The 13,915-nt window shown below is 49.4% G+C and overlaps 7 protein-coding genes across 7 annotated transcripts; 5 read left to right on the forward strand and 2 right to left on the reverse strand.

Moving 5' to 3' along the window:
* Positions 1-1,744: 1,744 nt before the first annotated feature.
* N7474_000696 (uncharacterized protein) lies at positions 1,745-2,591 on the forward strand (the record flags this gene model as incomplete). The annotated part of the gene is made up of 2 exons (XM_057192111.1): positions 1,745-2,028; positions 2,084-2,591. 2 exons carry the CDS (start codon positions 1,745-1,747, stop codon positions 2,589-2,591), a joined length of 792 nt encoding a protein of 263 aa, XP_057057064.1.
* Positions 2,592-3,821: 1,230 nt separating this feature from the next.
* N7474_000697 (cupin domain-containing protein) lies at positions 3,822-4,226 on the forward strand (the record flags this gene model as incomplete). Its single annotated transcript, XM_057192112.1, has 1 exon — positions 3,822-4,226. The coding sequence occupies one exon, from the start codon at positions 3,822-3,824 to the stop codon at positions 4,224-4,226; it is 405 nt and encodes a 134-aa protein (XP_057057065.1).
* Positions 4,227-5,145: 919 nt separating this feature from the next.
* N7474_000698 (glycoside hydrolase family 30 protein) lies at positions 5,146-6,742 on the forward strand (the record flags this gene model as incomplete). The annotated part of the gene is made up of 3 exons (XM_057192113.1): positions 5,146-5,998; positions 6,060-6,261; positions 6,331-6,742. 3 exons carry the CDS (start codon positions 5,146-5,148, stop codon positions 6,740-6,742), a joined length of 1,467 nt encoding a protein of 488 aa, XP_057057066.1.
* A 308-nt stretch (positions 6,743-7,050) lies between these two features.
* N7474_000699 (DUF1993 domain-containing protein) lies at positions 7,051-7,563 on the reverse strand (the record flags this gene model as incomplete). The annotated part of the gene is made up of 1 exon (XM_057192114.1): positions 7,051-7,563. One exon carries the CDS (start codon positions 7,561-7,563, stop codon positions 7,051-7,053), a length of 513 nt encoding a protein of 170 aa, XP_057057067.1.
* A 182-nt stretch (positions 7,564-7,745) lies between these two features.
* N7474_000700 (tetratricopeptide repeat protein) lies at positions 7,746-9,473 on the forward strand (the record flags this gene model as incomplete). Its single annotated transcript, XM_057192115.1, has 1 exon — positions 7,746-9,473. The coding sequence occupies one exon, from the start codon at positions 7,746-7,748 to the stop codon at positions 9,471-9,473; it is 1,728 nt and encodes a 575-aa protein (XP_057057068.1).
* Positions 9,474-9,829: 356 nt separating this feature from the next.
* N7474_000701 (dihydrodipicolinate synthase family protein) lies at positions 9,830-10,850 on the forward strand (the record flags this gene model as incomplete). Its single annotated transcript, XM_057192116.1, has 2 exons — positions 9,830-10,534; positions 10,590-10,850. The coding sequence occupies 2 exons, from the start codon at positions 9,830-9,832 to the stop codon at positions 10,848-10,850; spliced, it is 966 nt and encodes a 321-aa protein (XP_057057069.1).
* A 48-nt stretch (positions 10,851-10,898) lies between these two features.
* Positions 10,899-13,722, reverse strand: N7474_000702 (uncharacterized protein; the record flags this gene model as incomplete). The annotated part of the gene is made up of 2 exons (XM_057192117.1): positions 10,899-12,615; positions 13,427-13,722. The coding sequence occupies 2 exons, from the start codon at positions 13,720-13,722 to the stop codon at positions 10,899-10,901; spliced, it is 2,013 nt and encodes a 670-aa protein (XP_057057070.1).
* Between the last annotated feature and the right edge of the window lie 193 nt (positions 13,723-13,915).

A 13,915-nucleotide genomic window follows, 5' to 3' on the forward strand; every position in this document is an offset into this window, starting at 1 on the left:
AAGGAATTGTTGCAATCTCACGAGATGTTAGGTGACGGTTCGAAGTATTATTTATAGTTTCCCAGATAGTCCATTAGATGTTAACGGCCCCCAATGTTGATCTTTTCCTGTACGGGACAACCAGACATTACTACCAAAATTGGAGTCGCTTTACTTTGCACACCCCCTAGGCTACTGGGGCACCCTCTCCATACAAATTTGCACTAGCGTAGAACGTAGCGCACTTTTTGTTGAAGCACCTTTGTCGAGCCTGTCATCCTGTACGCACTACTAGTGCATTAGGTTTTGACCTAATAAAATACAACTATCTTAAATACTCCCATTTACACATGCTACAATAAAATAGTCTAGACATATGGAGCTCGTCCTATCTAGGCATGAGAGATGCAAGTCCAATCAACGCATGATCAGCAAGAAAGAGTCATTTCACTTACTGACGCTCTTGATCGACTATTCTAAAAGTCTATTGTCAGGGCCTACCGCTCGCTATCACGCTTGATAAATAGACGGAAGGTAGTTGAGGTATCCGCGTGAGGAGGTTTGGCCGCTGAAGACAAAGTGGCAGAGGAAATAGTTGACGCCTACGTCGTCTATGTTAGGGCCTAAGATGCGGATGAGGAGCGGCAATCCGTTGGGCAGTCTTGGCCCCTTTTTCCTTTAAACAATTAATCATCTTTTCTGTCGGGTCGCGGAAGACGAGAGTCCATTCATCTCGGTACCAGGGTTTTGGATTTGTCCTAATTAGGATCAAGATCTACGTACTGTGGTACTCTGGATAGGGCTGAATGGAGAGCTTTTGATTGGCTGAATATGGAATCACAACGCTAAGCTTATTTGGGAATATAAGGCGCACCACCAATCAACGCATGATTAGGCTCAAACACCACCGTTTAGGAACCTAAAAGGTGGCTCATGCTCGTTCAATATTTCTGTACTTTATTGACGGCCCCCAATGGTCCTGAGCTGCTACGTTCCTAATGAGTTCGGTGTTTGACAATAAATTTAGCAATAATTACTGTTTTAACATTAGTTATTGGTCTAGTCGTATAGATAATCCTTAGGATCCTTCTGGGATACATACCGTCCTTCGAACGTGTCGAGATGTTTTTGGAACCACTTTCTTGACTCTCAAAACTGCTTATTGCTGGATAGAACCTATCAATAACAAATCAAAAGAGTTGTAGAATACCCACGCGGTATTAGCTTTGCCACAATGCTTTTTTTTCCCCCAAGATTTGTGAATATTGTTTAGTCTACCCGCCCCCAAGCCGGGGTCGTAAACCGCGTCCCCAAGCCACCGAATGCGGTTTATTTTTTACACGGTTTCAATTTTCTCCACAACGCATCCACAATGGATGCTTACTTGGGGGCGATTTCCTCTAGGAGCTAAAAGGAGAGCGGTACGGACTAAAGTAGTTCGAAATCCGTGACGCTAGTCCTATCATGGCATAGGAGGCGTACCGCAGATACTAGTTCTATTATGGCATAGGAGGCGTACTGCGAATCAGCTCATGATCACAGTCTAACAACAAAGATGGTAACGACGACTATTTTTAGTCCAGCCCGTGTTGCAAAAGCCGCGACATATGTTCAGGGTTGGCACATAAAAGGAGGGCGACAGTCCTCTTTCTATATGATATACAAATTCATCTCTACCTTCACGCTCCCATACGCCTTTCACACTCCTATAACCCTTTCACACTGTCATACCTCACTTCAAACTGCTATACTACGAAACGACACAATGGGTGCCGTCAACTACCGAGATGGCATTGCCATCCTCCAGCTCATTCTCTATCCCGTGCTTCTTATTACTGCTGTCTTCATCTGGAGACGGGTTGGCTGGAGAGCTGGCGGAAAGTGCTGGCGATTTGTCGTCACACTCTCTCTCCTCCGGATTGCCGGCAGTATCTGTACTTTGTTGTCAATCAATAATGACTCTATGAACATCATTATCGCGGAGGATGTGTGCGCGTTAATTGGAATTGCACCCCTGCTACTGACCTATGTCGGCCTGATCGGGCAAATGTAAGTTAGCAAAAATGAACCCTTGAAATGTAAATTAACAAAAGGCGTCTTCCAGCGACGCGGAAACCCGAAAGATCAATCCCCGGCATCTCAAATTCCTATACCTCTTGGGTTTCCTTGGCCTCATCCTCGGTATCGTGGGAGTCAGCATCATGAAAGACAAAGGACCCTTCAGGGCAAACGGCGAAGTTAAGGCGGCTATGGGCATTTTCATCGCCCTGTTCGTTGTCATTACCTTGGCGACTGGTTGGCTAGCTTCCCAGCTTGGGTCCGCAATGAGCGTGTGGCAAAAGAAACTGCTCCTTGCCATCGGTCTTTCTTGGCCCTTCCTTTTGATCCGGCTGATCTACTCGGCCATGGGCGATTTCAGCACAGACACCCGTTTTACCGTTCTGTCGCCCAAGGCGAGCAATACTAACGTCACCATCTACTTGTGTATGTCTGTGCTGGAGGAGCTTGTCGCCATGGGCTTCTGTGTGATCTTCGGAATGTCGTCTGAGAATCAAAAAGAACGCAAGCTTGGTTCTGAGACGAACTTTGGCCTAGAAACTGCGAATGTATAGGACCGGGTTCCAAATTGAGTCCTGAGCTTATGTTTACATAACCGAGAGCCGGGAGCTATTGAGAAGAAAATAGAGAAGCCAGAACGGGTATGTAGGGGAGACTGCCAGAAGAATGGCGCTTCAAGATTTAAAAACGAGTTCATACTCATTGATCCCGCCTTGCAACAAGTAATTACTTAGTATGGTTGCGACGATGTCAAATTAGGTCCTACTAGAAAGTAATAAAACGGTGCATAGAGGTTCTCTACATAAAAGTGAAGTATCCGGTACAGATCCCGAGAATTCCTCCTGCAGTATATAGTGACAACCACAAAAGTCTACGTCTCTGTCAAAGTACCGTCATTTACCGCTCACAATAACAATATCTGAGAGGTAAAGCTACTAGTCGCTGGCAGAATAAGTTACGTTGTTCTTTTAAAGGGACTAGGACACCGACGTGTGTTCCTAGGAACCATCGGTTGCTCTCAGAGCCATATAACGTGTTCCTAAGGGAACTTTCCTAAGGGAACTTCAAGTATTCCTAGGAACTATCATTTTCTCAGGAAACTCTTAGATCCCCTAAGAGTTAATCTGTTTGACCCTAGAAGACGTTCTTAACCCTAGAATACACTATATTCTCTAGTGAACCGCTACTATAGCTAGAGGAAACAACTATAAGGGCTAGGAACCCCTGGCCACGAAAAGAAATTCTCGCAGCAGAGCCAGGGGCCTCTGGGGTAATACCAAACGCACGTGGTATGACTGACCAGAGAGAGTGTAGGGATAGTGGTGGTACTCGGCCAGTCGATTTCATCACTCGCTCCAAGTCACAATTCTGAGGGCAGTTGGTGAAACAGCAGTCTCTGCCCCTCTATTTTTCCACAATAACAAGAGAGCCTAGGACATAATACAGGCAACTGATTCGTCAAGAAGTCGCGGTGGGTCTGGTCCAAGAAGTGGAGTGCGCCTTACGCGACATGCACGCCCTTCCACTGGTTTGGTATCACGCAGAACTGTTGACCCCGCTCATCATTCCCCGTATAAGCCGCATCATTCTAGGATATGGCCAATCAGAGGGCCGTACCCTGCGATACGTCTTCGGTTGGATTTCAAAGTGGTGCTCTTTCGCATTGAGGGGTTGAAGTAATCAGGATATAAATATGTCCAGGTACCCAGAATCACTTCATTAACTATACAAGCAGTCATTTCAAATCCCCAATCCCCCTCCGTCTTTCCTTCAGATCAGTGAAGATGTGTATCCAACAGCCCACCAAAGTCTCCATACCAGACTCGCTCCAGCAAGTCACCCGTCACTGGGCTCCTAAGCGAGTGGCCTCGCTCAACGATGCGTACGACGTGAGAATTGTGAAGGTGGCCGGGGAGTTCGTTTGGCACAGCCATACCGACACAGACGAGCTCTTCTACATTCTGTCCGGGGACCTGACCATCCAACTACGTGAACCGGGCAATGACCAAACTAAGGATCTACAGGACATCCAACTTGGTGCTGGCGAGATGGTGGTCATCCCTAAAGGCGTACGACATCGACCAGTCACCAATGGCCAGGAGTGTGCTATTATGGTTCTGGAGCCATCGAGTGTAGTCAACACGGGGGATGCGACGGACACAAGGGGACTCAGGAACGCAGTGGAATAAACAAGTGTGCCTCTGGGCGCTAGAGGATTAAGCAATACCCGTCGATTTATCTCGTGGTGATCAGATCATTGGGATGACACACTCGGACGGTCCCTCTAGACCTTGAACTAGCGGTCAGGTTTACTAAGTGCAATTTGTGGCATAATAGTGAATCAGCCAATACTGTACAGTGGTAGTGCTAAAGTATGAAACACCTCAAAGTACCGCACAAGTTACAGTCAGTAGATAGGTAGGTAGATGTGACCTGGCCTTAGCTCTATTAAGGAGAAATAGGCTTAGTAGTATTCTAGAAGGTACCTAGCCCTTGATGTGCTATCATTATTCCCCACCAGTCTGACTATGTTAACCTGAATTAATCAAGGCCTGTTTTAGACTTTCGTTTTCGGCAAATTATTATTCAACTAACAGCTTCGTGGGGTATTAGCGTCATTTGTCAGACCTTAAAATTGTAACTTCGGTTTCAGAGCCTCGGCACTTCACCACCCTTCGCGACAGATCCTTCTCCCCAAAGTCCCACTGGAAAACCTTCGTTGGAAGCCAGAACACCACACCATCCTAGTATGTCGTAAAATAATAGTTTGATTGTGAGTTCAGTTGTACAGTTCAATGTTACCAGTAAACATCGTACCTCTGTCCCCGCATTTAGCGTTCAATGGAGCTAAAGGTACCATTGAAAGATATGATATCCAATGCCGATTAATCTCCGTTACTCCGCGTTGATTTAACCGCCGGAGTAAATTTCCAATCAATTAGCCATTTCTTCTACTACACGACTAGAGTCTCGACTCTAGGTCTACTAGTTAAACACAGCAGAAATGTAAGTTTACCGCTAGAAAGGAAGCTAGCCTGCCAATTATAAAAGGACGGCAATTTCCCTACACCTGTTAAGCTTGAGATTGATCCTGTCTCACACCTCAAAATGGCTATCCTTCAGGCCCTCAAAGTAGCAGGCGCTCTGTCCCTTGCTCTGCCCTCTACCGCCTTGGCTCAACCAAAGCTCTGGAAGAAGGGGCCTGCCTCCAGTTACGTGACCTCGTCCGATGGAGCTTACAATCTCACCTCCTACGCTGCCCCAGTCATGGGATCGGGTGCCAGCCCGACCTGGTCCCTGGCGGTCGACGATACCAGCAGCGGCCACAAGCAGCAGATGGTAGGATTTGGTGCTGCGGTGACAGACGCAACAATCACCGTTTTTTCAGCTTTGTCAGGGGCCCAAAGGTCGGCCCTCTTTACTGAATTGCTCACAATTGACGGCCCGGAAGCCGTGGGAATGAACTTGATGCGCCATACGATTGGAGCTTCCGACCTGTCTTCTTACGAGTACTCCTACGATCAAACGCCCAACAATATTCCTCCCGACCCGATGGTGGCCAACTTCAGCCTGGAGGACCCTGGACATCACATGGTGAACATGATTGCTGAGTTCAAAAAATACAACCCTGACCTCAAGTTGCTGGGATCGGTCTGGAGTCCTCCCGGCTGGATGAAGAACAACCATGTTCAGGATGGCAATGGAACCGACAATACTTTCAACATGAAGTGGGCAGGTTCTTACGCCGAATATTTCGTCAAATACATCCAAGCCTTTAGGCAGAAGGGTGTTCAGGTGGATGCCATTACCATCCAGAATGAACCGTTGAATAGCAACCCGGGCTATCCCACCATGTATCTGCCCGCAAACGAATCGACAGCGATCATTCAGAATCATGTAGGACCTTCGTTGAAGAGTGCCGGTCTGAATACCGAGATCTGGGCTTACGACCACAACACAGGTGTGATGATTCGTGGCCCTGTTAATTACATATTGAGCTGAAACTGACTCAACTCTCATAGATGTGCCCGAATACCCGCAGACCGTTCTGGACGGTGCCGGGGACTACGTTAATAACGTCGCATGGCATTGCTACGCAAGCAACAACACATGGGATGTCCTGACTCAGTTCCACGAAAGAAACCCCAAGGTGACGCAGTACATGACTGAGTGCTGGACATCTCCCTATACGTCGTGGTACCAAGTTCCCTACTTTGTCATGGGGTATGTATCTCAACTCCTACCACAAACATTCTTTTTTTTTTTTTTTTTTCTGACCTTTTCTCATTACAGGCCGATTCAGAACTGGGCAGCTGGTTCTATCGCATGGACGCTCGGAACAACATTCGACTACAATCCCCACATTCCGGGAGGATGCAATTCCTGCCGCGGATTCATCGAAGTCGACACCGCCACGGGCACCTACAAGAAGACCACGGATTACTACATGATGGGCCAGTTCTCCAAGTTCGTGCCGCGGGGATCCATTGCACTCTCTACGTCGGCCAGCTTCGATGTCGAAATCGAGCAGAAGATTGCGACGGCCGCGTTCTTGAACCCCGATCACTCGAGGACAGTAGTCATCTATAACGGGTTTCCGCAGGATGGAAACGTTACCGTTAACTTTTCCAGTGGAGAGATCTGGACTGGCCAAATCTACCGGAAGTCTGTGACCACCTGGGTTTTGCCGCCTGTGCATGGTTAAGGGGTCTGGGGTCTGATAACATGTCCCATGAGGAAGATCACTTGGAATGCCAGTGGTGGTTTGATAATGGGAGCGATGTAGGTGTATGTTCGAAGTAAAATTGAGTCCTAGCTAGATCACGGCAACTGATCAACCCAACCTGATCCATCTGTATGTATCTATAGTTCTAGATATATGAGCAAGAGCCAAGTACATTGAAATCTATCACATGGAACCCGTTCAGCCAACTTTTCATGCGAAGCTAGAGATCTCAGTATGCCTCGAGGCGATAAATGCAGCAATCGAAGCCCTCTATTACCGGCCTCTGCTTAGATAGTGACATGTTTGGTCAAGAAAGGCATGATATAGTCCCGTTTTCCTAGTGGCACCCCCTCCTTTCGCATGATGGCATAGGCCATGTTAACATGGAAGAGGACGTTTGGGATGCAAACCCCGTGCGCCAAGGCGGCGCCGGTCATTTCTGTTTCCAATGAAGGCAAGACAGTCATCTCAGATTGGTCGCCCCGCTTATTGACTTCATCCTTGTCGGCCTCGTTGAGGGCTTTCAACACCTGGTCGATGCGTTGATACATTTCGGCGAACGAAGAGAAGTTGTCCTCATAGTTGATTTTCTCGCGACCGGTCAGCCGTGCTACCATGATCTCTGAAAATCTAGTGACGGTGTAGACTTGGAAGGTCAAGGGCTTCATGTCGTCGGCCAGTCGGGCGGCGAGCAAGGCGTTGGCATTGGGGTGCTTCTCGCCTATGCGGAGAATATCGGCCAGGGCCTCCAAGGCGCCTTTGGCCGTGAGAATGGTTCCATCGTAAATTGAAAAGGCCATGCTGGTGTAGTCTGTATGGGAAAGAACAGAGTTGCTTTTGTGTTTGTTTGCCTTAGTTGGCCCCTTTAACCTAGTTCATGGTTACCATCGGCTATTACAAATATCAATGCCCCGCATCGATGTCCTCTCCCTTGCCACCCCGAGTCTAGTTAGAACTAGCAAACAGTGCCCTAACTAAAGTCATGTCAGCCAATCCTAAATTGATCGAGTATCACTATGACTTGGGCGCCTTTGAACGGCAGATCACCACGAAGAGTCCTGAGGCCCAGATCTGGTTCAACCGCGGTCTGACATGGACCTATTCCTTCAACCACCAGGAGGCGGTGGCCTGCTTTGAGAAAGCTCTTGCGCTTGATGGCACCTGTGCTATGGCCCATTGGGGTCTGGCATATGCCCTCGGCCCTAACTACAATCAGTCGTGGGAGTTCTTCGGCGAACAACTCGAAGACGTGGCCAGCCGTACCTATAAAGCCTCGCGCAAGGCACAGGCTCTCGCCAGTAGCGTGACGCCCGTGGAGCAGGTTCTCATCACAGCATTGCAGGCTCGCTACCAAAGTGAACAACCTGCTAGTATGGAGCAGTATGCGTCGCAGAATCGCGCCTACGCTGAAGCAATGGAAGCCGTGTATCAGGTCTTCGGCGATGATCTCGACGTGGCAACCTTGTACGCAGATGCCCTGGTCAACTTGAACCCCTGGAAGCTCTGGAATCTGGAAACCGGGGAGGCCAACCCCGGAACGCGGACCCTCGATGCCAAAGCTGTGCTGGAGAAGGCATTCACGCACAAGGATGCCTATCAGCACCCCGGTCTGCTGCACGTATACATTCATTTGATCGAAATGTCGCCGACACCGGAACTGGGCCTGCAAGCAGCCGACCAGCTGCGCGAGCTGGTCCCAGATAGTGGCCATGTACATCACATGCCCTCGCATCTGGATTTGCTGGTAGGTGACTACCGAGGCGCCGTCCGGGCCAATCAGCATGCCACCCGCGCAGACGAGAAGTTCCTGGAACTTAATGGCCCATCAAACTTTTATACGGTCTATCGTATGCACAACTACCACACGCTCATATATGCTGCGATGTTTGCGGGTCAGAAACAGGTTGCCCTAAACGCGGCAGACCGGCTGGAGGCGACCCTCCCAAAAGAGCTACTCACCCCGATGGCAGACTGGCTCGAGATATTCATGAGCGTGCGGTCGCATGCCATGGTACGGTTCGGCATGTGGGACGAAATTATCGAAATGCCGCTGCCTGATGACCCAGAACTGTACTGTGTCACGACTGCAACCGCCCACTATGCCAAGGGTGTCGCTTATGCCGCAACGGGGAATATCGAGGCTGCAGAGAAGGAGCGTGAGAATTATAAAGAAGCACTCACGCGTGTTCCCGAGACACGCCTGGATTTCCCTAACAAGTGTGTCGACCTCCTAGCCGTGGGGACGGCCATGCTGGACGGCGAGGTGGAGTACCGAAAGGGGAACCACGAGCATGCGTTCGAGCACTTGCGCCGCTCGATCGAACTGGACGATGGACTCGGATACAGTGAACCTTGGAGCTGGATGCAGCCTGCCCGCCATCCGTATGCGGCACTCCTACTGGAACAGGGCCGTGTCGAAGAGGCAGCAGATGTATACCGAGCGGATCTGGGTCTGGACGGCTCCTTGATTCGGGCACGTCAGCATCCGAACAATGTTTGGGCCCTGCAAGGGTACCATGAGTGTCTAGTGCGTCTGGAACGCACAGCTGAGGCTCGGGTAATTGAGCCGCAATTGAAGGTGGCTCTTGCCATCGCCGATGTCCCAGTGCAGTCATCGTGTTTCTGCCGGAAAGACACCTCGCAGGCTCCCGAGGCTGTGAAGGAGCTATTCAGCCAAAGCTCTTTGTGCTGTCAGTCCTGGAAGGAGTAAATTGTGCGGATTTCGGCAAAATATACAGTTTGAGGCAGGCACTATCTGTTATATTCCAGGGTATCTAGGCACAATTTTATGCTATTTGGAAGACATGTCGCGTATATTCCAGATCTTTGAGGTTCAATACCATTTTTAACGAAATATCCCTGAACTCGCTTTTCTCCTCGGTCTCCACTGTCATCTTCTGTCGGAACCGGGTTGAATGCCAGCATGAAAAGTTGCCAGCCGTAGTCGGCTAATCCCAATGGGGAAACCGCGACCCCTCGCTAATGTCGAGACAAATAGTTCTTCTTAAGGGCCTGTTCGGCGGTTTCAAGTTAAGGCCCAGATTTTATTTCTTTTGTTAAAGCACCATGGGTTCAATGGCCAAATCCCCTTATCCTCCAGGCATCCACGTCCCCAGCCTGACATGGTTCAAGTCGGATGCCACTCAATCCATCGATTGGGACCTGCAAGAACGACACATTGAATTTCTTGTCCGCAGCGGTGTACACGGAATTGTCATTGCAGGCAGCAATGGCGAAGCAGCCACTCTGACCCCGGAAGAAAAATCGAGGTTGGTGCGCCTTACTCGGTCCACGGCACGGAAGCTCGGTCGACCCGACCTACCCATTACATGTGGTACATTTGGAGGATGTACGCAGGCCATTATCCAAGACACAAAGCTGGCAGCTGAGTCCGGCGCGGAATTTGCTCTGGTGCTAGTGCCATCGTTCTTCCATTTCGCGTTGCATAGCGCCGCGATTATCGACTTCTTTCAGGAGGTTGCCACAGCATCGCCAATTCCCCTCATCATTTATAACTTCCCCGGTGTCGCGGCTGGGCTCAATGTCAACTCAGAAATGTTGGAGACGCTCGGCGAGCATCCCAATATCGCGGCTGTGAAGCTGACATGTGGGTCCATTGCGTCCGTTGCAAGAACAACGGCCAAGTTTGGACGAGCTCTAGATGGAAGTCCGGAGTTTGTGGCCCTGGCTGGTCAAAGTGAGTGGTTAGTGCCGTGTCTGAGCGTCGGTGGTGCTGGTTGCATTACAGGTGTTGGAAATTTATACCCCAAGGTTTGTAGACGCCTTCCTGATCAGTATTCCCAATTGCTGACTTCTGCGTACACAGACCTGCGTTGAACTGTACAATCTGTACACTTCCGGTCAGACCGCCAAGGCAGAGCAACTGCAGCTTCAGGTAGCTGTGTCCGAGTGGGGATTTGGGAAGGAAGGCATCAGTGGGACCAAATGGGCTGTTGCGAAGTGCCTTGACTACCCAGAAGAGAGCGCTTGGTGCCGAAGGCCCTATCCAAAGTTTTTGAACGAGGAAAAACGGGCCTGGGTTCTCAAGCACTTGAAGGTGCTTGAGAGAGTAGAAGGCGACCTTTGAAGATGAGATGAAATTAAGTTCTATGTTTATAGAATATAAATGGACATTTCACACAATGGCAAACGCCCGATTGAATGTCTCGTGCATCACTTCTCTGATGTCCATACGTTGCTGGTTCTCATCTTGGCGACGAATAACTTCTTGAAGAACATCAGCCGTAATACCAGCATTTGAAGCAACATTCCCCATCTCTTTAATACATGATATCACCCACACGCGCTCGTCAAGATCTTCGGTCTCAACGCCCAGCATCATCAACGGCCATAACATGTTCACGGGCAACGACGACGCAGATCCTGTGGAATTGCTTGGTGTACTTATGGTTGGAATCTCATGGGGAGATGGTGTGCAGGGGCTTTCAAGAATAAGCCGTGTTACTTTGCGAATTTCACTCATAGCGTTGAGAACATCTGTTGTGCGTGGTAAAGCTAGCGCGTAGAGGTTAGCCTCGTCATCAGGTATTATAGTGGGGTCAGACTCACTTTTGTAGGCAACCCGATGCAGATGAATAAAGCTAGTAAAGAAATTTGCATGTGCTAGCCTCATCATCCGCGTAGTGGTCTCTGCCAGTCGTGGAGAAAGAAGCGGTCCCAGCCGGCCGGCGACAGCATGATCCATCATGGGCGGGCGTTGTTGCCACAGGGCTTTGATATCGCGGCTGATCCTGGCCGCAATTAACATTACTTCTGTTTCGTCTTCAACTGTGCCCCGGCGCCGATGCCAGCGGTCGATCTTCGAGATCCGGCCCATAAAAAGCTGGACCTTTTGGAAGAAAAAGAAAGCTGGTCGCATGATGAAATCCTCCAGGGCGGCTTCTGCGTCATCATCAAGTGAGGAATCAATTTCCTCCATTGAGCTGTCGGGGGACCGGAGATCCGTGCTTATTGCGCTGTCATCTTCGTTAAGGAAAAGTCCCTCTCCTCCGACACCCGCGGCCCGGGCGTCTAGTAGTCGGAGCCACGATACAAGACGTTTTTCTATAAAGAACGGGTTAGCAAAAGAAGTTTCATACAATTTGGGGGTATTACCTGTCACTCCCAGGGATTCAATATCCACCATCTGCAAAGCATTGAAGCCATGTCGTAGATTAGCGTGGACATTAGAGACGTCTTTTGTCAGCAAGTCGATATATGATAGCAGAAATAACACGGCTAGGATAGGTCGTAATTGTGAGACAAGAATGCTTTTGTCTTTACTGATTTCATCCAGATTCTCGGTCAGTCTCTCTTTTGCCGTGCGGTAATATCGCGAGTAGGTGGCCGGCTCAAGTGCACATGCAGACTCCAACTCCAGCGCCACAAATGCAATGACTCCAAACTTGACCATCTCTGAGGTCGAGGCCATCGATGTCAGCTCCTTCCGCATCCAAAGCCAACGTGCACTCGTTTCCACGGTAGCTAGGATTGGCGGCGCGGCCGAGTGAGCAAAATATTCCGCTAGCTGAGATTCGCTCCATCCGATTGAGAAGCGTGTCGATGGTGTTGGGGATCCAAGGTTGTTCTTTGAACGGCGTTCAACGAGCGCTCCGGAGCTTGTCACAGAGCTCGATAGGGGTAGTCCCAATGGAGCTGGGATTGGAAGCGACATCTCGGGCCAAGACACCAGATCTTCCGAGGTATTCATGTCCACGGTATCCCAATTCGGGGACAAGTTTGGTGAGAGGTCGTCCCACATGAAACTTGCATAGTTGAAGATCTTGTTGAAAGCCGAATCATCGGCACTCTCCTGCAGTGGGGCAGGTGTTGTACCAGGCGCGGGCGATGAGCTAGTGGTGGTGACTTTTTCTTTGTTCGTTCCGGACTCCGCCTGATCGCGTATCAGGCGATGTGCTCGCACTTTCTTTTTGTTATTGAATCTTGGTGTCGTATCTTGCTGCCATGAACAGTCTAGCCGCAGCCTTTTGCAGTGGCTACATTTCGGATGCTGTTCATCGCATCGGACTTTCCGACGCCTTTTTGTTGAGCTTAGCGTTGTACCAGCAAATTGTAAGGGTCGTAACTCACCTGCATGTCAGGCAGCCATTGCGCGTACGAGGACGATGGCGCCTGTCGAGGTCGGTGTGCTGCTGCCATTGATAAAACATTGTCGACACTGCCTTCCACTTGTCGAGAGACAAGGATTCACCGAGTTTGACAATAATCTGGGGGTGATTCCCCCTCACTCGGGAATGCTCCGAAATTCGACCGGGAACCCCACACACTCCAAGGCCCACTTTTCCGACTATTCGCGGTATCGCCTAAACTCCTATTCGGGACAAGAGCGAGAGCGGATCAGCTGCTGGGATTAATAGCTCCGGTTAGGGCTGTGGAAGTGCGGCGTGAGCTATGTTAATCTGCCTTAGGTACCGACATCTTTTTAACATTAGTTCAAGTAATTAAAAATCGGAATGTGTTGATAGATAGTTCTTCTAAATTATTTGTACTGTATTATAGCCCTTCGCCATTCTGTCATAAAGTTTATCAATCGTATAATCGACTCTTGTGGTAGTTATGCCTTATCCAAAGGTTATTTTATGTGTTCCTATATAAATCATATTAGTATCTTGATTAAATTTTGGTAAGCAGCAAAGAACATACTTGAACACAGTCCAGGACAGGAATCCTTGGCCCTGGGTGTAGCAACCGTTGCCACCGGACTGGTGAAAATAATCGCATCCTCCACCACTGGATCCGATAAACACCATGTCGTCAGGCAGATCGCTAACTTTGATTGAGTTGACATTTTCTCCAGAAACCATCACGCAGCCAATATCTCCGGTTTCAACTAGACTTTCGCCATTCTCTGAGCACTCGGAGTCGGTGTATTCTGTGACATTCCAGGCAGCAGCCACAGAGACGGATGCCGCAAGGATGATAGCAGTGCTGAACTTCATGATGGACGTTGATGTGAGAGGTTGGTACAGGCTGGTTGATTCTGAATGTGGTTGATTGATTGTGAGGATGACGGATTTTTGGGGTGCAATTACTGCCCTTTATATACCTCCAGCCTTGATTATGACGCTCAGAAATCAGTCACCTTTTGCCACCTCCTTGCCTCTTGGCGGACGAATGAATGTCCAGATAATT

The sequence above is a fragment of the Penicillium riverlandense genome, assembly GCF_028828495.1.
Source record: "Penicillium riverlandense strain IBT 135883 chromosome Unknown utg000001l_segment0_segment0, whole genome shotgun sequence".
NCBI classification, from domain to species: Eukaryota; Fungi; Ascomycota; class Eurotiomycetes; order Eurotiales; family Aspergillaceae; genus Penicillium; species Penicillium riverlandense.